Genomic DNA, 23,479 nt, shown 5'->3' on the forward strand with positions numbered 1-23,479 from the left:
GTCATTTTGGCAGTATGCTTATTATTGTATTGATGACTGGCAATCATGGCGTCAGCCTGTACCTGTACAGTGCATCAACAGCCACCCACTGAAGCATTTTAATCTAATCTCTCTCAGCCTTCTTCACTCATGCAGCTCCATATCACACCTTTTACTTCACTGTCTGCACTATAAGCTCATTGTGATAATCCTGGTGAGGGTCATGGTAAAACATGCTGTACCTGAGCCCAACAGATTTATGTCTGTGAAAAGTAAGACACACAAAAGGTTCATGGCGTCTCATAAACGTCATGAAAGAATCATGACTTTAGACGGTGATTAAAATTTTGAGTGACAGTGATTGTTGTCTCTTATGCAGATCCTATGCACAGTTCAAGGATAAGGGAGCCATTACATTTACGACTGTCTTATCTGTATGATATAACAGGGCCAATAAATCCACAAAATGCTCACTGTCACATGAGCTGTTTGTTAAACGTTTTTTTACACTTTAACTACAGTAGAAACAAAACTTACTACATAACGTCCTGGTGTCAACACCTTCTATAAAACACTTACATAAATATAATAAGTACATGCTTTCACAAAGATCACAAGTGCTCACTGAAGTCACCTATGGGAGGTTTTGGAAGGTCATGAAATACATAATCAAAAGACCAGAGAAAGTAGAGACTTTCTTTACTTAAGTAGAAACACAGGTTAAAAACTCGTCCAGTAAAAGTTGCAGTAATGAAGCAACTTTTTTTTACTGCCCAGTATAAAACTACACGGTACTTTCATGCAACATTTGAATAAGATAAAGTTTAGCAGGATGTTTCACAATATGAAATCCAATAATGACATCGCATGTAAGCTTTAAATTAGCGGTTTATCAAACATCACTTTAAATCGAACCGCTCTTCTTCCTCTCCGGTCCTGTCTTTATCTTTCTCCTGATCTCTGAGTGAAGTTAACTCTCTTAAAGTGATAGAAACACTAAATAGAAAACTCAGTTCATACTCCCTCCTCTTCTATAGAGGTAGCTATAGAAGACGGACACCTGCTCTCCTTCCGACCCACTTCAACCCCTGAGTATAAACACTATGGATGATACTGTTGAACCTAAAATAACTAGCCTGCTTTCAACATGTAAGAAGCAGAAAGTACGGATATTTGTGTAAAGATGGAGGGAGTAAAAGTAAAGTTGCTAGAAAAATAAATACTCAAGTAAAGCACAGATACCTGAAATTTCTACTTAAGTACAGCAAATACAGCAAGTATTTGTAAGTTTTTACTTTCCAAAAGACACATTGGTTGAGGCTATTCAGCCTACCAGATTTGTGTGTGTGTGTGTGTGTGAATGGACAACTGCCCACTTCAAAATGTCTATCTACTACCACTATAAACTATAGTACTATATACTACAAACTATAACAAACAAACGTAACACTTACTGTAGTTCCAGTGCACACTTTGTACTGGGTATTTCTCTGGGTGTGTTCCTAATATTAGGAATTTGTGCATGAACACCCTTACATATCCTAGACTTAGCTGTAGTTGATTTCAATGAAAATTCTACACCGTGATTAGTTTTCCAGTCAAAACATCATCTGTGTGGACAGAAATGATAGAAATTGATATTTCAGTAATGTCTTTTCCAGAGTTCACAGAACTGAGCAGGGGAAGAATATTTGTGGAAATTCTACCGTGGCTCAGTTCAATAAAACCATTGTTTTGGCTTCACATACGTCTCTGTTGCAATCACTGTTTTGACCAAAGACCACATGCTGACTCATGTCCAGATCATAGAGTGTTTCTGCAGTGTGTGCACTGTAAGAAGACAGACTGTGCTGCGCTGAAGCCGCTTTGAAATTTGACTCTGATGCTTCAAATTCAAACCAGACAACACTTTGACATGCACAGTGGTTCACATGTTAGATGTAGGCGTCATGTGTATTGTTTAGTTTCACGTGAGAACAACACGTTCAGTTTTGCAGCTTAGCATAGTTGATAAAAAAAGAACTTTAGCTGCTGATTTACAGGAAGATTGTAGATGTTTAACAGGAGGTGTGCTGAAAGCTCAAAGGACAGATTAAATCCTTCCGATTTCTGGCCGTCTGAAAGATTGATACTCTTCACTTCTCATTTTTCTCTCCACCCCTCAGCACCACAGAGGCAAGCCTTGATTCAGTTCACACAGCTAATTCAGCAGCCAAAGCCTGCAGCTCTGACCTCTGGTCAGCTAAACACTTTACCTTTAGAAAGCTGTGTTTTGTTTTTTGGGGGTTTTTTTGTCAGGTGGACTTTTCATTTTGGGAGTTACCATGGTTGACAGCTTGAACATGGAGAAGCCAGAGAAGCGTTACTTTATTCGACGCAAGCATGCAGTCATCATCTGCATAACAGTGGTGTTGTGCTGTTTGGCAGTGGGCCTCGGGGTGGGTCTCTCTCGATCAAACAACACCACTCCTGCTGCCACCACCACACCAGCCCCCACAGCGGGGCCTACCCAGCCCCCTTCACCTGGCAGAGGGCCCTGCCTGCCTTCCACTGACTCCAGTGGGGACTGGAGGAATTTCCGCTTACCTGACTATGTGAATCCCGTCCACTACAATCTGCACCTGGAGCCGAACTTAGAGGATGACACCTACACAGGCACTGTTGATATCCAGCTTGAAGTAACCAAGCCCACCCGTCATCTCTGGCTCCACATCAGGGAGACATTTGTCAGTACCTTGCCAAGGTTGAAGGTGCTGAGTAGCCAAGGAGGACAGAGGGAAGTGGCAGTGAAAAGCTGCTTTGAATACAAAGCTCAGCAGTATGTGGTGGTGGAGGCCACAGAGGAGCTGCCTGTCCTGGACACAGGGGAGGTATACACCCTCAGTCTAGACTTCCAGGGTTGGCTCAATGGCTCTTTGGTGGGATTCTACAGAGTTACCTACATGGAGAATGGAATCACCAAGTAAGTCATGTGATTCAGTTCTGTCACAAACATACACAAACATCTTTATTAATCAAGAATTAGAAAAGAACAGAGCAAGAAGGCATAAGACATATGAAATAGTTGCATCTTTCAAGAAAATTCAGAGTCGCCTTACAGTCTTTTCTGGAGGTATTAATAGGTGTTAAATAACTGTGGACATTCTATGCAATAGTTCATAAGTTGCAAATGTTGAAATGTTGGAATAAAACAAGTAATATTTTGTGTAAAACTTGTCTTCTGAGAAGCAACCAAGAGCAGGTTTATGATGGTTGTAAAAATTGGTGTTATCTGGTTTTATCTTGGATAAAAACCAGAGTCGTTGGTTGTGGCTCAGGAGGAACAGCAAGTCTTCTACTAACTGTTTCTTTCCTGGATCCTTAAGCAACACAGATATCGTCCACATGACTGCGGCTGTGGTCAGTGGATGTGGATAATTAATGGATCCTGCCCTCTGCATCACTCATTGGACATGGAGCTGAAAACTTTCTCTGACATCTGTTTCAGATTTGCTATCACAAGAACAGATACAACCACTGTATACCAAAACATCATTTTAGACTTAGTCTAGTCATCCTATCATATTTCACTTTACATACATATTTACTGATGACTTTACTTGTATTTCTTATGTAGCTGAGCTCCTTCTTTGATGGAATTTCTACACTAAAGAGGTCCAGGTCATTTTGTTCTATGACATATTTTATTGAGGTAGATTGTAGACTGTAACGTGGCTTAAATATTTAAAAAAAAGGTAAAAACTATCAATAGAAGACTTTTTATAATTCACCAGCTATTTGGTCTTTACTTCTTCAGAGTCACTACATTATGTGGGATTTAAACAGATGTACGTTTTGGTTATGCGTCCTACTTTAAATGGAAAACCCCTGTAGTCTCCTAGTACTGCTGGGATTGGCATCTGGTACTTTTGTTTTCATTAGCTTGTATAGAACTAACTGAACAAAATAACTGAAAGATGTTATTAATCAAATATGACTGTTCTAAACTTAACTCTTTAGTTTAAATTGTCACATATTATTAGTTTTCAAAGTAAAATTTGCTGAAAAAGATTGTAGAACATTTGGTTTCAAACAATCTCCAATAATGAAGTTACATTTTCCAATAATCTGTCCTCGATTTGAACACCAGAAAGATTGCAGCTACGGATCACGAGCCAACGGATGCCCGCAAGTCTTTTCCCTGTTTTGATGAACCTAACAAGAAAGCCACCTACACCATCTCAATAACTCATGATGTTAATTACAACGTGCTGTCCAACATGCCAGTAGAGGTAAGTCAGCATGTGTGTTTACCATCACAATAGACTTTATGTGCTGTATTTAAATTGGAAACAATTGGTATTTGTGTAAAAGTACAGTGAGTAAAAGTCGTAGAAAAAGTATACATGCCTGAAAATGCAAAACAGTCAGTGGTGAATTTAGGTAATCTCAGTTTCACTGAACGCGCTCCTGTGATTGGCTGGCACATCATGGAAATGTTGGGGGTTGTTGTCCAGCGTTACATTTATCTTGGACAATATCAGCCTGATGGATGTTGTCCCAGCATGCAACAGCATCCACACTCGCCACAAATGACTCATAGAAAATCCTAAGCATTGTCCAACAGATGTTGAAAGACCTCAGCTGCCTTGTGAAATAGAGACAGCTCTGGCCCTAACTGTAGAGTTCATTAGTAGTCGAGCATGAACAGAGGAAAACTGATTTTTTTAAAAAGTCGCAATGATTTACTGTAATTTGATACATTTTTAACGATATTTACCAATTTTCCAGTAGATTTCTATGCATTTTAGTATTTTCAAGGTCAACAACTGTTTTGGTGTTAGGCACTTTACATGCCAGTTGTTTAATAGGGAGGAAGCAAGAAAATCCTCTCACTTAAGCTAGCTGTGTCTTCATGCATTATCATCCTTTGCACCCATTAGCATAACATCGTCTATCTTAGCATGTGATAAAAAAATTCAGTTGGTGTGGTGGTGAGTGACATTTTTTACCATCTAACTGAGTGTAGTGTAAACCTTGTATGTACACCTGTCACAGATGACAGTTACACAGTCAAGGTCAGGTTTATCAGTTCCTGCAACAGGACGATCTCATCTCAAAGCACAACAGTTGAGATGGTGCTCTTCTTGTGATAATAGGGCAGAAAATCCAAATAAATTTTTGCTGTCTATCTCCAGGGCTCCCCTCAGCAACTACTAGGCAATAAAATCAAAACCACCTTTCAGAAGTCTGTTCCAATGAGCACCTATTTGGTATGTTTTGCTGTGCACCAGTTTGCCTATGTAGAGAGAACTTCAGCCAGAGGAATTCCCGTGAGTTTACATTTATATGCCACTATTGCAGAGTATTGATAAGATTCATTAATTCACACTGTTGGATTTATACTGTCACACACTTTTTTGTACTTTTCATTCTTTTGCAGTTGAAAATCTGGGCCCAGCCAAGTCAGATCAGCACAGCTTTGTATGCAGTAAATGTAACCAAGCTCATTTTTGACTATTTTGAGGAATATTTCAACATGACATACTCCATCTCAAAATTGGGTAAATGGAACACTAACCAACTTCTGTGATATGAAACAAAAAACAACAACAAAAAAATCTGCCTCTGAGCCCAAGGCGGGTGGTATGTGTGTTAGCCTAAAGCTCGGGACCTCTGACGGGCTGGGGAGTTTGAGGGTTCTGCATATCACTTAGGTATTTCTTGGACTGCACTCTTCTGGGCAGAGACCTGTGATATGTGCTTAGAATCTGCTGCAATAACTCTTCCAGTGCAAGGGTTACAGCTCCTAATAATCCCGGGACCACTTTGGATATATCCTTCCACATAGATTTGGTGCTTGGGGCCTGTTCTTATGCTGCCATCCTCTTCCTCTGTCCCTCGATAGTGTAAACCCATGATGTCTTGACATGATTGGCAGATGCTTATTATTCCATCTGGTTATCTAATGACTGATAGGGTGTATGTATTGATGGTTTGGATCTTATCAATACTGTTCTGGCTTCTCAGCTCCCTTCTTGCGTTATTTGGCTGTTATTGACCTTCGTGCCTTTTTATCATGGTTCCTGTTGACCTGTGGAATACCTAGGTACTTGTATACAGTGGGTAAAATGAGGATTGAACATGTCACTAGTGTTATAAGAAAATATATTTCTAAAGGTGCTATTAATATGAAATTCTCACCAGTCCGTAAAAACCCATCCAATCTAGACAAAGAAATCAAGCCATAGATGTTCACAAATAAAGTATGATAAAGAGAAACGACACAAGGAAAAAGCATTGAGATGTATTTATTACTTAATTTAATAACTTTTGTTGATGATGATGGCTTCAAAACACCTCGTATATGGAGAAACTAGCTGCATGCATTGCTCAGATGTAATTTTGTCCTATTCATTCACACAAACAGTTTTCAAATCCTGAAGGTTCCACCGTCTATGTACTCTGAGATTTAGTTCATATCATAGATTTTTACTTGGATTCGGGTCAGGTCATTAGCTGGGTCATGCTAGCAGCTTTCTTTTCTTTCTCTGAAACCAACTAACACAGGGGTCGGCAACCTGCGGCTCTTTAGTCCTTATACTGCGGCTCTGCGTGGTTTGGGAAAATAAATTAGAAGTATTTAGCTGAAGTGTATTTTATTTATATTAGTTCTTTTTTAACTTGTAGTTCTAAATTGTTAGATTATTGTGATATTGAAATATAAAAAATACAATTATATTCTATTATTTCTTCATCGCTCAAAATAAGCGTCACACAAGCCGGTGTACCCGCCGAAACGCCGTGCATTTATCGAGACTTTCAACCCCAGGTAGGCCAGTTATGGATCTTCGGATCCACATTATGTCAGCGGCTGTTCTTCACTGTGAACTATGTTAAAAACAAACACCGCTCAGAGGTTCAGGAGCAGAAGTCCCATTGTAAACATATCACGGCAGACCCGACGATGTTTGCATGACAATGTTTCTTTATAGGCCACTTTTCACACACGGTTGTTGTACACATACCGCCGGCTGTAGCTTTTCAGCTCACAGCCCGACACACACCAACACAACAGCAGAGAGAGCGCAGACTTTAAGGCGTTGTTAGATGTCTGTCTTTGTGATGTTGACTGGTTCTTGTTCTGGGAGGTTGTTGTGGTCTGCTGTCCACTAGCCACTTGGTGTTGGTGTCGTGTGTTGCCGTCTGTTTTCGGGGATATTCTTACAGAATTGTTCTGTTTGAGCTCTGTGTGAGTCAGCCCTCATAACATTCTTCCCTTGTAGTTGAGAGTATACCTCGGATGGATCTTTGGAGAACAGGCAATTTATTCTGTTGGCCAATGTTTCCTTGCTGTATCTCTTTAGCCTACTGGCCAGAGCTGTGAGACTTTTATCAGAAACTCAGCTGGAATAATAATATGGCAACAGGAGGAGACAGATGCCACTGATGGCAAGACATGAAAACGCCCTACAGTGCACAGAGGGTCCCACTTGAAGCTTAACACCCTAAGGCTCCATGTGGAAAGAGGAAGGGTGAGAATTAGTGAGCATGCAAGCCACAATCCAGGATGAAATATGGGGCATACAGAGGTCAGAGTTTGAGGAAAAACACACACATACCAGCCTCCAGTGGGAGAGAGGGAGATTTTTTTAAATTTGTTTTAACTCTGTCTCTCTGTGTTTTTTTTTTTTTTTTAATACAAATCCCCCTCTCGCCCCTGCTGGGTTTTTTATAACATCTCGGATGTTGCTCCTGGGATCTGCTGGGGCCACTCGCCTAGCTTGGGGGTCACTGCACCGAGCGCTCTGTGTACCACTGGGACCGCTGTTACCTTCACGCTCCACATCTTCTCGAGTTCTTCTCTGAGCCGTTGGTATTTCTCCAGCTTCTTGTGTTCCTTCTTTCTGATGTTGCTGTCATTTGGTATTGCTACGTCGATCACTACGACCGTCTTCTTCTGTTTGTCTACCACCACAATGTCTGGTTGGTTAGCCATCACCATTTTGTCCATCTGTATCTGGAAGTCCCACAGGATCTTAGCTCGGTCATTCTCCACCACCCTTGGGGGCGTCTAGCATTTTGACCTCAGGACTTCCAGTCCATACTCGGCACAGATGTTTCTGTATACTACGTATACTACTATGTCTTTCCTAGTGTGATGGACCTCAGCTTCTATGGATCTTGTGCTCAGAGCTTGTTCCTGTGCTGCCATGATTAGTGCTTCTGTGCTGTCTTTCAGTCCAGCTTTGTCCAGCCACTGGTAGGATTTCTCGATGTCAGCCACTTCCTCTATTCGCCAGTGGTACATACCGTGCAGGGGCCTGTCCTTCCATGATGGTTCCTCTTCTTGCTCCTTTTTCTTGGGTTTCTGCTGCCTGAGATATCCACTGGGCATGTGGTCATTTGTGGCCATCTTTCTTATGTACTCGTTATTATCCCGCAGGGTACCTGAACACAGGCAGGGCGTAGGTATTGATAGCCCAGATCTACCGTTCAGTAAGCTATCACGCCCATGATCGGATTCCCTGCTGGGATAATAAGCTGGCCAAAGAAGGAGACAGAAGCTCCTGACCATGCATGGAGGGTTTCACCCCAAGTCCAGCACCCGAGGCTGTACTCAGGCAGCAGAAACCCAAATAAGAGGAGGAAGAGGAGGAACCATCATGGAAGGCAGATAGAGGAGGTGGCTGATATCCAGAAATCCTACCAGTGGCTGGACAAAGCTGGACTGAAAGACAGCACCGAGGCACTAATCATGGCAGCACAAGAACAAGCTCTGAGCACAAGATCCATAGAGGCTGGGGTCTATCACACCAGGCAAGACCCCAGGTGCAGGCTGTGTAAAGATGCCCCAGAGACAATCCAGCACATAACAGCAGGGTGCAAGATGCTAGCAGGCAAGGCATACATGGAACGCCATAACCAAGTGGCCGGCATAGTGTACCGGAACATCTGTGCCGAGTATAACCTGGAAGTCCCGAGGTCAAAAATGGGAGATGCCCCCAAGGGTGGTGGAGAATGACCGAGCTAAGATCCTGTGGGACTTCCAGATACAGACGGACAAAATGGTGGTGGCTAACCAACCGGACATAGTGGTGGTAGACAAACAGAAGAAGACGGCCGTAGTGATATACTTACTTTATACTTTATTGATCCCTGTGGGGAAATTCCTCTCTGCATTTAACCCATGCACTCAGTGAAGCAGTGGGCAGCCATTGGGTACCGCAGGGTAGCCGTTCAGTGGATTCAAACCCCCAACCTTCCGATCACAGGGCCACCACTCTACCTACTGAGCTATCCCTGCCCCTAGATAGATGTAGTGATGACAGAAACATCAGGAAAGAGGAACACGAGAAGCTGGAGAAGATATGGAAGGTGAAGGTAACAGTGGTCCCAGTGGTCATCGGAGGTAATCATGTATGTGTGTGTGTGGTGATTTGTACCTCTCTGCTGTTTGGATCCAGATAAGATAGCCATTCCTGACTTTGGTACTGGTGCCATGGAGAACTGGGGTCTTATCACCTACAGGGAAACCAACTTGCTTTATGATGAAAACCAGTCATCCTCTTACAACAAGCAGCGAGTTGCCAGTGTCATCGCACATGAACTGGTTCACCAGGTAATGTTTTGATATATTTTGATTAAACATTTTTCCTGAAAATGTTTTCTTCCACTTTGCTAAATTGCATACTTTATATTTTGTGCTTGAATGTAGTGACTAAAAGAAACATTTTAGAATGAATTACGTACCACTGAAATGCCAACTGTATGATACAATTCAGTTTAATTCAAGTCAGTTTTACTGAGCAAGAAATTAAGGAGAATGTGTGACTAGAATCTCACTCTTAGAAAAGAATGAAGGGGACCAGAGAAAACGACAGAGTCCAACATTAATTTGGGTCATAAACTAACATAGTGAAGCTCTGTAGGGCAAGCTCAGCCCGCTCAGCGGGGATTTCATCTTATGGTTAATAACAGAGCGGATCATGTGTCTTTTTCTTCTTCTATGGCAAACATTGTTTGAATTTTTAGACTGTTTTGATAGAGTTTGGGTGTTTTTGGTCGAGTTCTATAACATCAGTATTAAACATCACTAGTCATTCATCCTAATTTAAATTTTATGCAGCTAAGAGGAACAAGCATAAAACAGTAGCTCCATCACGGAGCCACTCTTGTTTGAACCAAGTTTTCTTGGATGAGAGAAAACTGGGAATACCAGTTTCTGTAAGCGTCGGGGTAGAGGTAGAGCAGCTCATCTGCTAATTGAAAGGTTGTTCAGACTGGCTGCTTCAATCTGATCCTTGGGCAAGATAAGGAACCCTAAGTTGCTTTCCGATGCATTCATCAGAACGGAAATGTTAAATATAAAGGATAGAAAAAAGTGTTTTTATGAATGGCTGAATGAGGCATGTAGTATAAAGAACTTAAGTAAAGTACAAAAGTGCCAGTCTGTTGACCATTTGTACTTGTTTACATTGATTGTGACTTGGTCTTTGGTTAGTTCAGGCCTCTACAGTATGTCACAATTCAGCAGTTGCAAGCGCAAAGACTCATTTGAGAATCCAGAGGTATAATTGAAAAATTCTTTATATGTTCTTCAACCTTTTGCATGATGTACATGATTCATTGCAACATATCAGATATTTGACAGGAATGGATGAGTTTTTCATTTAAAATTGCAGTTAAGTTGATGTTTACAAAACCCTCTTCTTACATGTTTTGAGCAATAAAGCTTTTACAGGGTAGTGCACTGCTGTGTTGGAATACTGAAGACAACTGTGCACTACTTTTTATTCACCGGTCTGCATTAGGTTTATATGGTGTTATTTTTGTGCCTCTATTCTGAGCACACGTTAAAAAAATGCAAGGGCAAATGTTGCATTTTGAGGAGAAAATTATTTTGAGTGAAGAAAAATTTAATTTGAGCGAACAAAATTCATTTCTGTGAACAAGAAATGTATTTCAGTGTTTGCTATCATCCATATACACACACAGTAACAGCCCCTCTCGCTCAGTTGTTGGCATTTGCTCTGTGTGCTCACAGACATCTGCAGACCTGCTCTCAGCATCTCTGCTCCCTGCGCGCTCAACTCTCTGTACACCGTTATAAGTGTGCCACAAAAACAACCAATCACAGACTTGGATGCAAAAATTCTGATTGGCTGTTACGGTCTCCAATCAACTCGCTAGCTACTGCATTCCTACTGCTACTGCAGTTAGTATGTTTAATTATTTTATTTTGAAATATATTATTTTTTAAGACCATTGTTGGTTTTAATCGAGTTTTGTGGAGATAAACACAGACGACACGAGATCTCTCAATTATCACTCCTGGTTTATTCACTATCACCACACAACTGAATACTTTGCGCTCCAAAACACAGCAACCATTTCCTGTCCACTGGGGAAGTGGAGCCCTCCAGTGGTCCACCACAGTTTAAACCAAACCACTCCACTGGATTTAGCTACAGCTGTAGCCGTAACAGCCAATCAGAATTTTTGCATCCTAGTCTGTGATTGGTTGGTTTTGTGGCACACTTATAACAATGTAGAGAGAGTTTACGGTGGCCCCGAGAGGCCAAACAAACTGCGACTTAAGAAAACACCAGCAATAAGAAAAACGCTGCAAAAGCACACAAAACACAGCAGAAATAGGAAAAAAGAAAATGGAAATTCGTTTTTCCTATTTCCGTATTTTTTTGTGTGCTTTTGTAATTTCTTATTTTGTGTGGACTCTTGAAACTCATGTCAGTTGTATTTTTTTCAGTGGTTTGGAAATATTGTAACTATGGATTGGTGGGATGACCTGTGGCTCAATGAGGGCTTTGCCAGCTTCTTTGAGTACATCGGAGTGGAATTAGCAGAACCAACCTGGGGCATGGTGAGTTCTCCTTTAAAGGCACATTAAAGATCCACCGAGCTATTACTGCCAGTCACCTGGACGTTCTCAGTACCTGTGTTGCTGTGGTCTTACAGCGAGACATCATGATCATCAGTGATGTGCTTCCTGTCATGGTGGATGACGCTCTGCTGTCCTCTCATCCGATCATTGTAGATGTATCAACCCCAGCTGAAATCACCTCTGTGTTTGATGCCATCTCATACAGCAAGGTATGAGATCTCTCTGTAAGCACTCAGACAATAAAAGTTAACCATACTGTTACACTACATGCAAACAAGATCCAACATATATCACTCGTGACTGTGTGTGACAGATTAAGCACTTAAGATGAACAGAATAAATACTGGATATTATATTTGAATGGGTGGATGTAGATTGCACTATAAAAGTCCTGTGAGTTGTCAACAATACATTAAAATTGCTCTATGGATATCAATTGTGAGATTATTTTATCATGTTATCCTATGCCTATAATTGAAATGCGTGAATTATTATACTGCTGTAAGCCACACCATACTTCTTATTATAGAGAGTATAATTAGTATGTAGCCGTAGTTCTAGTTTGCATTATGCTTCTGAATGACAAAAGAATGTGAAAATCATTAGACTCATTAGATAGGTTTTAATTAACCTATATTGCTTTACTGTGAATGAGTTACTGTTTCATGACATTTCATACTGCTGAGTTAAGAAGAGAATACTGTGTGCAGAGAGCACATTCCACAGGAGCTTCACCCCCTCGTTGGAAGCAGATAAACAGGGAGCCAAGGTCATAACTCAGGCTCACTGAGAGTTAGAGGGTATGTATCTTTAGGCTTTTACGACTAGGTGGGGGTCAACAGAGGCTATAAAGGTTTGAGTAACGCTCCACCCTTTTGAGATTTGCTGTCTCCCCATCCGGATGGTTTGTGCTCTTAAAGTGTTGAATTGTATGGAATAAAGGATTGTTGAGTGAGCATTTATACACCGAGTATTGTTCTTCCTTCAGCCCAAAGATCAAAAGAATTGGGAGGATTTAACACGGCCCATTTACCTTGTAATGAAAATTGTTCAACTTTTTTCCAGGGAGCATCTATTCTCAGGATGCTGGAGGACTGGATGGGCAGAGACGAGTTCAGAGATGGTTGTCGAGTAAGTCATAGACTCACAGCTCTTTTAGTATTTAAAAAATTGATGTTGCTCTTTTGATTAACATTAATTATAATTTCAAATCTCCCAGCAGCTGAGTAATCAAGTCTTTTTCTCATTCAACAGAAATATTTGAAAGACTTCTATTTCAAGAATGCCAAAACGAGCGACTTCTGGGCATCTCTTGCCAGTGTATGTTTGGACTTGCCCTTCAGTCTGTGCTAGTGTTAAGACTAAGAAAAATACACAATTGCTAAAAGAAAAAGGAAATATTTAGGGTTATTTTCTTAATCATACACTTCAGGAAATTTCTTCAAGCAACTGAAATCCCTAAAAACATCGAGCTGCTAGACTGTTAAAACTGTTATGACCAGCTGTGTGCAGGCAGGAATAGGACCCAAGGTGCAGACACTCTGAGGCAAAACTTGAACTCAAAACAGCTTTAATGCTAAACTCAAATGTAAAATAACTGGACATATCAAAATAAACTTACACCGGAAGACTGACAGAACACACAGCTAGATAAACAGTAGATCACGACACGGACACAGAGAAACACAGGGCTTAAATACACAGAGGGAGCAATCAGGGAATGGGTAACAGGAGGGAAACACAGCTGCAGCAAATCAGGCCCAATGAGACAAGGGGAAGCAAAACCAGATACATTAACCTCAGGCAAGGACCTTCAAAATAAAACAGGATGGAGGGCTCGAAACAAACCAAACACAAGGAGCCAGAAACAAAAAAAGTTACAAACACTGGAGCCTGGAAAGCAACAGAACAAAAACAGGCTCACGACAGGCGCAGGCGGCCAGGAAAAACAGTTCACCCAAAGTTCAGGGGGCCGGCCCGGAGGCTGACGGCACAATAGTCCAAACCCGGGCAGTTCAGGGGGCCGGCCCGGAGGCTGACGGCACAATAGTCCAAACCCGGGCAGTTCAGGGGGGCGACCCGGAGGCTGATGGCCCAAGTGCCCAGAAAACAGTTCAGGGGCCGGGCAGGCGGGAGGCACCGGCGGCGACGGAGCAGGTCAGGAGGCTGGCCGGGCGGGGGGCACTGGCGGCGACTTAGTTCAGGGGGCCATCCATGACGGCAATGACGTCCAGTCATCGGCCTGGAAAGTGGCCGGACAGGACGTGCACGATGAGCAGGCTGGACAGGACGCGCAGGACCAGACGGCATGGAGACCTCAGGCACAGACGAAGCTAGACGGAGTGAGGCAGGACCAGGCGACGCAGAAGCTGAAGACACGGAGGCTGGACCAGACGAGGGTGGCGCTGCCGGTGATGGCGTGGGAGCCATAAAGGGTGGTGCTGCCGGCGACGGCGTGGGAGCTGCAGAGGGTGGCGCCGTAGAGGGTGGCGCCGCAGAGGGTGGCGCCGCAGAGGGTGGTGCCGCAGAGGGTGGTGCGAGGTCAGAAACAGGTGCAGGTACGAGTGGTGGAGCTAACTGGTTCCCGGTCATCCTCACCTTGGGACCCGGGACAGGCACCGTCAACGGCTGGGCCGCTGCTGTCCCCACCCGAGGAGCTAGTACGAGTGCAGCGACAGGCAGAGCCTCAGCCGGCCTGGACACCGGAGCAGAGACCAGCTGGACCTCAGCCTCCCTCACCTGAAGCACTGAAACAGGTGCAGGGAAATGCTGGGCCCGAGCAGGAACACAACAGGGCGAAGGAGCAGGCTCAGCAAACACAGTCTTTTTTTTTTTTTTCTGCCTGTCCCGTTTGGTTCTTTTGCCATAAGAATTATTGTATAGAGGCGAAGAAAGATGCCCAACGGATTTACTTTACCAAATGGACCATCCCAGCCTTGCCGTAATGGTCTGTTTGATTCACCTTTTATTGTTTATTTTATTTATTTTTTATTTTCACTTGCTAGATGCGGGACAGACTTGAATGAGGAAAAGAAAAGGGAGAAAGGAAGAGGGGGAAAAACAGTGGAGAAGAGGGACGAGGATAAAGGGCAAAAAAACAAAAACCAACAAAATAAGCAGACAAAAAAATACATATATCAATCACCTGAGCATGGACACGCTTGTTTTTAAAAGGTTCCTTCATGTAATGATCTGCTAGAGGGTGTGGGGGGGCCACAGCCCCGTCCTCCAGGGCATGAAGCAGGTATGGAGGAGATCCAGACATCCAGAGGCCCCCAGAACACAAGAGACCAAGGAAGACCAACAGAGGGGCACACAGACTCATCTAAAATGTTTGTTAGCGTCCTACCACCACCACGTCTAACAGTCTCAACAGTCTCAACAGTCTTTGATTTAACAGTTTTCACAGTCTCAGACTTTACGTGGCCAGGTTTAGAAAAAACAGACTTGGCAAAAGTGGGTTTTAGCTTATTTCCACCACGATGAACAGTATTAGGACTAAAAATCTCAGAGGAATGTATATTGTCATTACCATGAGGAGCTAAACCAAAACTGGCCTCCCAATCCAAATCATCATCGAGAAAAGAGATCCCGAAGGTGTCTGAGGTGAGATTATAGTCCTTTCTGTTTATTGGCTCAGGAGTGTGGGAAATGTTGTCATTTCGACTCACCACCACAAGTTGCTCAGAATTGTCCATATGACGGCGGCGTGGGCGCCGCTTTCCTCGGGAGGAGCAACGCTGTGTCAAGTTTTCTGAATCTCTTGTTAACGTGATAATTCAAGAAGTAAGAGACACATGATTTTGAAACTGATAATGTTAGGTGCATCTACTAAAGATCACAAACGAGCTCAATTCTCATAGACCTCAACCTCAAGGTCAAGATCAAAGGTCAGGTTTTCTGAATGTCTCGTGAATGCAATAACTTGAGAATGACGTGACGTAGGATTTCAAAATTATGCCATACCTTCTACCAGCTGCATCTACCAGAAGGCTGAGGATTACCACTGGCGGCTGAGAGTAGTTTTAACCTGAGCCAAACTACCAGCATCCCAACCTCGGATATTTACTTAATACAAAGACATTAATATTGATTTATTACAAATATCTTAATCTAAGAGCATTAAAGTGTATTTGAAAAGTATTTACATTTTCCTTAGCACATAGCTAATTTACCCTCTCTGCATCCAGGTGAGTGGGTTGCCGATTGCAGAAGTCATGGATACATGGACCAAACAGATGGGTTATCCTGTGCTGGACCTGTCTGTCTCTGATACGGATGCCAGACTGAGCCAAAAGCGTTTCCTCTTGGACCCCAAAGCTGATACTAGCCAGCCTCCTTCAGATCTTGGGTATGAGAAAGAAAAAAAATAACCATGACAGCGTCCTCGGGTCATTGACCCAGCATTTGTGTCTCAGTATTTGTCCTCGTTCTAGTTAGTATTTAGTTGCAGTTTGTTTAGTGGTTTTAGTTGAATTTTCTCTGCATTTATAAGTCTTATGTGTTTTGTGGCTCTTTGTGGATTTTATTCTTGAGAGTTTTAGTTTTTATTTTTAGTTTCTCGTGAAGGCTACTAAGGTAGTCATTAGCTTATGTGTATTTGTACCTCAGGTTTCCTCTTGCCCTCAGTGCTGTGTGCTCTACTGTGCCATGTTCTTTTCCAGTCATCCGACTGACTTTGTTACCGGCTCCAGCTCTGTCATTATTTGTATTTTGTGTTTCTGGGGCAGAAATTACACTGGACATAAATGCAGAATTTGCAGCTTTAACAATCTTCTGATATTTTGATAAGCAGTCCACCAAATCAGTGGTCCTCAACCCCTGGCCCACGGACCGGTACCAGTCCGTGAGTCGTTTGGTACCAGGCCGCAAGAGTTGAGGCTCGGGTGTGATATTTAGGGTTTTCAGGATTTTTATCGTTAACTCGGTTTCCCTGGGTCTTTTCCCGTGTTGTAGTTGTGTGTCTTATTTTGAAAGAAATATTTACACGTTACCATAGCGACTAGAGAGCATAAAGTGGCAGAGAGGAGGATCTTACTCTCAATGTTGTTGGCGCATTTGATCGTATCATTTTATTTTGCTGTATTTATCCGCCACACCTGAAAGGCCGGTCCATGAAAATATTGTCTGACATTAAACCGTCTGTGGTGCAAAAAAGGTTGGGGACTGCTGCACTAAATATCACAGCCCTCTTCCAAACTTTCTGACCTGGCTGGTAGTGAGGTTCCTTGGTTCAGCATTGACCAGCTAGCTGCTTATTCTGCTCCACGGTGCCCAGCAAGGTGGCCTGAGCAGATTTCCAGAGCTCGCGACACCAGCATAAGTGGTGCTGAACAGATGGGACAGTGCACTCACCCTTAACAGAAGGTAACAAAGGCAACTGATACCCCAGTGACGACTCAAGAGATGAGAGGCCAGTGTCAGAGGATGTCAGGGATATGTGCGGGAACTATATCAAGGCCAGTTGGTGCTCCAGGTGGACAGGTTGGAATAGACATCACACCGGAGGGCCAGCTCACTCTTAGTTAGGTCCAGTTGTCAGGATCTGTGGGGCGCAGATTGTGTTTAGCAAAACAGGACCCAAATGCACATGTAGAGATGGGATCTTAACAAAAGGCGAATTGTTTATTAATGCTGATTAATAACTATTCAAAATACAAACAAAAAGCAAAAGGGAATTACTGTAAGACTGACATTTGCAAAAAACAAGAGTAGGAAAACACTATAGGAACTAGAACAATAGAACCTGGGAAAGACACGAAGGGAGGTCAGCTGACGTTCCGGTGAGAGACAAAAAGGAACTCACACAATGGTCATGTCCAAATTCATAGGCTGCATCCTCCTGAGGACCCGGCCTTCGCGGTCTACGTGGGCCGGGTCCTCAGAAGGTCGGGTAGGCTGGAAGTAAATGACTGGGGAAATTGGACGGTCTAGCCTTCAGATTAGCGTCACCGCTGTCTCGGTGGAGTTTAATAAACTCGGCCGTCTGCTCCGTGCTATCTAAAATATAACAGGACACTGGCGTAAATCCTCGACTGTCTCACACTTCTGTTTAATCAGTTTTCTGCTTGACGTTTATTCAGCTGTGTGAAAATCCCGGAGGAACCCACCCGGGGGATTAATAAAGTTTTGTTTTATCTAATCTAATCTAATAACTCTAATCTCACCCAAACCGATTTACTCACGAACAAATAAAACACTGAAAAAAGGTTTAGGTTGTCTAAGTGACTTATATATTACGTTTAACCCGAGCAGCGAAACTCCGCGGTGATCTGAAAATGATGTGCCGGGAGTTGTGCCGTTCTCGGCGGCTTCAGTGACCCTCGAGCTCCCGGCTAGCTGTCGAGCTGGTGGGTAGCAGACGCCTCCGAAAACATCGAAGCACTTTGGCAAATATGCGATATCTTGATAAACCGAGCAGATATTTGAAGTTTACACAACTACATTCTCGCCTGAAAATATGTTAAAAGTTTATTTTGTGACCCAGAAAGATTAGTATGAGTAATTTTAAAACTTAGTAGCTACCGCCATTGTTGGAAACTGGAGTTTGGCTGGTCCGCGCTATGCATTCTGGGATATGGTGGGCCATGAAGGACCCACCCGACCCATCCTTCAAAGGGAAAAGGAGGACGCATTTGTCGGCTGCATTCGGAGGAGTCTACGAATTTGGACAGCCTTCGGTCTACAAATGCGGCCTCAGGAGGATGCAGCCCATGAATTTGGACACGACCATTAACTACACAGACAGGTGATGAGCAGACTGGAGACAGCAGGGGAACACAGCTGGAACGAATTAGATACAACGAGACAGGAGAAGCAAAACTAAACACAAAGCACATGAGACAAAGACTATCAAAATAAGACAGGAAACACAATAAACACAGAAAGATACCCAGACTCAAAACACAAAGCTGACACTGGAAGCGAATACCACGACCCAGAGACAGACAGCATGAGAGACACAGAGCGCGAAGGGAACCAAACATGGGGACGCTGTACACAGAACATAGAGACAAAACTCTGACAGACTGGACATAACAACAAGACTAAGTAAGAAAAATACTAAAACAAAGAGAAAGCTAAAGCTCAAGAGAAGCGTATTAAAGAAAGCTAAAATATCTAAAGTTGTCTGAATTACCCTAGAGATACATAAAATAAATACAAGTCATAATCACACAGTAACTAAACTATACCAATAGAGACTAGGAAACATAAAGTTTAAAACATTAAAGGGATAACAAAGTTAAAAAAAAAAGGGTTATAGACCCAGAACAGTGATACCACTCTGCCTGGCTTTTGGTCTAAGGATGGATACCAGAATGGAATTGGAGTCTTTGATCCAAAACAATTATCCACAGGAATTGTTTGAAGGCATTAGTATAACTGTGTTGTCTGCTGAGGGACGAAGGCAGGCGATGAAGTCCAGAGTCTGTTAGAAGAAGTCAGAGAAGTCCCGAAGAAAGGGAGGCGACTGCCTTGTTTTGGGCACAAACTTGACAGGTGGACAAATATTCCCTGACATCTTTTACCAAAGTCCCCCCCCAAAGTTTTACCAAATATTGAAGAAATGAGTTGATGTGGTTTATACCTGGGTGAAAAGTGAAAGACCCGTTGACCTGTACAATTCAAGAAAACCCCTTTTGATTTGTCGACATTAATGACCGCATGCTACAGCATAATCGCTCTAATAGGATATTATGGTCGACAGTATCGAACGCTGCACTGAGGTCTAGCAGGACAAGCACAGAGATGAGTCCACTGTCAGAGGCCATAAGAAGATCATTTGTAACCTTCACTAAAGCTGTTTCTGTGCTGTGATGAGCTCTGAAACTTTTAAGATCAACCATTCTGCTGCAGACGATCTGTTTATTGTTTTACAACCGCTTCAAGAATGTTTGAGATAAAAGGAAGCTTGGAGATCTTGGAGAGACAAAATTAGAGACTTTCTTGTGACTTATTGGAGCATTTAGCAGTAAAGGAGAGTATTTGTTGTTCTTGATGAAAAAGACTAAATAAGGACATGTTAGTTAAGTCACAGAATAGATAAAAAGTAAAAAAAATGTATGTGAATTGATCACTATAAATGTGTTTTTGTTCCAGGTACAAGTGGACAATTCCAGTCCAATGGCATTCTCTTCAAAGTGACAAAAACATGTCGCTTATGTTTAACAAAAACACAGCAGGTATTTCAGCTTAAATTTTTTGTGGTCATCTACAAAACATTTATTATAATGAAAAGCAAATCCACAACCAGCAGGCAGGACAGTGATATAAATGTTTTGCACTAAAAGCAAAGTTGAGATGCTGCAATTGATAGTACATAGTTTAGTTTTTATCTGGTATCTTCTTACATAGAGAAACATCTATGTTAAGTGCAACCAGTTGGATGGTAATAACTGTCCATCCATCCATCCATCCTCTACCACTTATCCAGGTTTGGGTTGTAGGGAGAGCAGTCAAAGCAGGGAAACCACCTCCTCTAGTTCATCCAAGAGGACACGAGTCATTACCAAGCTTGCCAACAAATAATCTCTCCAACGAGTCCTGCGTCTGCCCTGGGGCCTCCTGCCAGTAGAACAAGCCCAAAATACCTCATCTTGGACCTCCAAGATGAGGTATTTTGGGCTTGTCCTACAAGGATGCCTCCACCTGTCTACGAGGCATCCTTGTCAGATACCTGAACAACCTCAACTGGCGCCTTTTAATATGGAGAAGAAGAAACTGTACTCCCAACCCCTCTTAAATAGCTGAGCTGCTCATTATATTCCTAATGGAGAGCTCAGTATATATACCCAGAGTTCATGACTCATGCATTAAGAGAATTAATTGGGCAATCCAGGATCAGTACTGAAAAATCAGGCAGGCCATTCCTCCCGGTCACAAGCCTCCAGGTGAGTGTTGAAGTGCCCAGCACAACAGTGGAGTCCACAGGTGGAACACTGTTCACCATTCTACCCAGTGATTCCAATAATGCTGAGTACTCTGAACTGTTATTTGGTGCACAGTTACGACAGTAGGGACCCATTCCCTGATCTGATGGCACAGGGAGGCAACCCTTTTATCCACTGGGTAAAACACTGAACATGCAGTTATTGAACCAAGAGGATACAAGTAAATTCATCCCAGTCTGCCACCTCCCACTGAGGTTCCAGAGCTTGAGCTGTGCTTTGAGGCGAGCCCAAATATATCTAGTTAGTATCGCTCAACCAGGGGATTTATCCCCACCAGAGAAGTGACAAGTAACAATTAACTTTAAACATCAAACTTTCAAACAGTACTGCTCATAATATTTCCTTCACTGTTCTTATAATGACTACTTTCAGAGCAAACCATCACCGGTTACTCACCATTAGCGGATGGGCTGCTAAAGGTTAACGATGATCATATTGGATTCTACAGAGTCAACCATGATGACCGCATGTGGACTGCTATTAGTCAACAGCTTCAAACCAACCATTTGGTATACCTTTCAGACCCCACTTGAACATAATAATATCTATTCTACACTCAACCAATCATATTGTAGATTTTATCTGGGTTGCTAAACTCTTATTATGGAGGAGTTAGAAAATGAAGAGGCAGAGCCAAACCATACCACAGCATTCATAGGCCTCACTGTTACTCTTTCTGAATCTCTTGTCCCCCAGGAGTTTGATGCAGCTGATCGCACAAGCTATATTGATGATGTTTTTGCTCTTGCAAGGTTGGATATCATCAAAACACTCAAAGAAATCTGCATAAACAAATCATTGATGTCTAATTGGAAATACAGAATACTAATCTTTTTTCTTTTAACTGTTTAGAGCGGACATTATAGATTACGGTCACGCCTTCAACCTCACTAAGTACCTGACAAGTGAGATGGAGTATATAGTCTGGGACCGTGTGGATGCCTCCATTGCCTATGTCCGGAACATGTTGTCTAGCAATGCTCTACTCTATCCAAAGTTTCAGGTAATCACAATGTTAACGCTTCTGTCTTTCTATGTATGATTCACATTTAAGCGCTCAGTTATTTAAAAGCAAATAATCATTGTAAGCAGAAACACAAATCACAAACAAAACAAGGCCACAGTATATAAACCTGTCAGTTTATTATTGCTGTTATTAATAAATAATATTAATACGTCTCAACTCATTTCCAACTTTTAATCCCACTATCTGCATAGTTTTTATAGCTGCAATTTAGATGATATTCTTGTGCTTTGGGTAAGACATTGAGTTTCCATCTGCAATGAAATGTGCAAGTTTCACATGCTTCGTTGATATTATTACCATTATATACACCAGGTGAGATAGTTTTAATCTCTCTTCTACATTATAATATCAACCTGTAGCATTTAGAAAAATGTCCCCAGGAAATAATGCTCATAACAGTGAGATAGGTAGAAATACTTATTAACTTATATATGCCATATATACAAAGTGTGTGTCTCCTTGGGTGTTCTGTGTTGGACTTTACCTTCCACATCTTCTCCAGTGGTTGCTACAGCACTTGGAAGCTCTTGGCATTTGTCAGTGTTCAAATGCTTCTTTCTGATACTGGTGTTAGCTGGGATTGCCACATCTGTCACGGCCTAAAGCAGATACCTCCTAATTTGGGCAGGAAAATTTGTTTTGCATTGAAAAGGTGGAGGTGGGAGAAGAATTTAGTTAACAAGCTCTGACGAGCTTCTCACTGGGCTTGGAAGGAATAACAAGAAGTTGGAAGGAAGGAAAAGGTTTTGTTAATAATGTAGATCATCCAATTAGGTATGTATTTAGTGGGTTACATGTGTCTAAGGATATAAATTCTGACACCCCCCCCCCCCCCCCCCAAAAAAAAAAAAAATTTAAAAATTGGATACATTAGTAACAAAGTTGAAGGTGATAAATCTGCAATATTAAATATGGTATGGTGAAAACTGTTAATGTTAATAGTATCATGAGTGTAAGAAGAAAAGATTAAGGCAGGATATCCTGTGCCTTACCCCCATCAGGGTAAAAGTTTACTTAAGTTTAAACTCAAGTATAGAAAAGAAACTAATATGCGCTTAACTATAAAAGTAAGGATGCTAAAGGGTGTTGGATGATAATGAATAGGAACATCTTCACAACTGATTGCCTGTGATGGAATAACGGTAGAGGAGTTTCATGGTTATAAACATCTAAAGCCGTATGGTACAGATTTGTTTGATTTTAATACAAATTTACTTAAATATTTAATTTCAAGACTTTTTCTGAGGAAGAGGTTAAAACCCAGATCAAGTATCTGAAGAATAATAATCAGAATCAGAATCAGAATACTTTATTGATCCCTGGGGGAAATTATTTTTTGTTACAGTGCTCCATTTTAAACCAACATTAAGACAAGACAGACAATACGCTAACTAAGAATAGTACAATATATACATATATATACATACATACATACATAAGTCACTCATAAATAAATAGTATAATATGAGTGCAAGTCCTGCAGAGCTGATTTCATTGGTTACCAAATTATTTAACTTGGTAGTGATGAAAAGGTTTATACCAACAAATCAGACGGTATGAACTGTGGAACCCAGTTATAGTTGTTCAGATCAAGTCATCTTACCAGTATTGCTGTATGGCTCAGTGGTATGAGGTCAT

The 23,479-nt window shown here is 42.0% G+C and overlaps 1 protein-coding gene across 2 annotated transcripts in view; it reads left to right on the top strand.

Annotated features, from left to right (window-relative positions):
• Positions 1 to 1,596: 1,596 nt before the first annotated feature.
• Positions 1,597 to 23,479, top strand: part of enpep (glutamyl aminopeptidase) — a 31,384-nt gene continuing 9,501 nt past the window's right edge. The window contains exons 1-14 of one of the 2 annotated variants that reach the window (XM_085256178.1): positions 1,597 to 2,941; positions 4,109 to 4,250; positions 5,157 to 5,291; positions 5,402 to 5,522; positions 9,426 to 9,580; positions 11,729 to 11,842; positions 11,938 to 12,072; positions 12,929 to 12,994; positions 13,118 to 13,183; positions 16,054 to 16,214; positions 19,964 to 20,046; positions 21,187 to 21,323; positions 21,511 to 21,566; positions 21,667 to 21,817. In XM_085256178.1, coding sequence (XP_085112304.1) covers positions 2,304 to 2,941; positions 4,109 to 4,250; positions 5,157 to 5,291; positions 5,402 to 5,522; positions 9,426 to 9,580; positions 11,729 to 11,842; positions 11,938 to 12,072; positions 12,929 to 12,994; positions 13,118 to 13,183; positions 16,054 to 16,214; positions 19,964 to 20,046; positions 21,187 to 21,323; positions 21,511 to 21,566; positions 21,667 to 21,817 — 2,160 coding nt within the window. In that variant the 5' untranslated portion in view covers positions 1,597 to 2,303. The remainder of the gene's footprint in view (positions 2,942 to 4,108; positions 4,251 to 5,156; positions 5,292 to 5,401; positions 5,523 to 9,425; positions 9,581 to 11,728; positions 11,843 to 11,937; positions 12,073 to 12,928; positions 12,995 to 13,117; positions 13,184 to 16,053; positions 16,215 to 19,963; positions 20,047 to 21,186; positions 21,324 to 21,510; positions 21,567 to 21,666; positions 21,818 to 23,479) is intronic. The other variant, XM_085256177.1, reaches the window with a different exon arrangement.

This window comes from Mchenga conophoros, linkage group LG19, assembly GCF_057382185.1.
Source record: "Mchenga conophoros isolate Kocher_MC1m ecotype Shallow Benthic linkage group LG19, M_conophoros_male_GT1.1, whole genome shotgun sequence".
NCBI lineage: Eukaryota > Metazoa > Chordata > Actinopteri > Cichliformes > Cichlidae > Mchenga > Mchenga conophoros.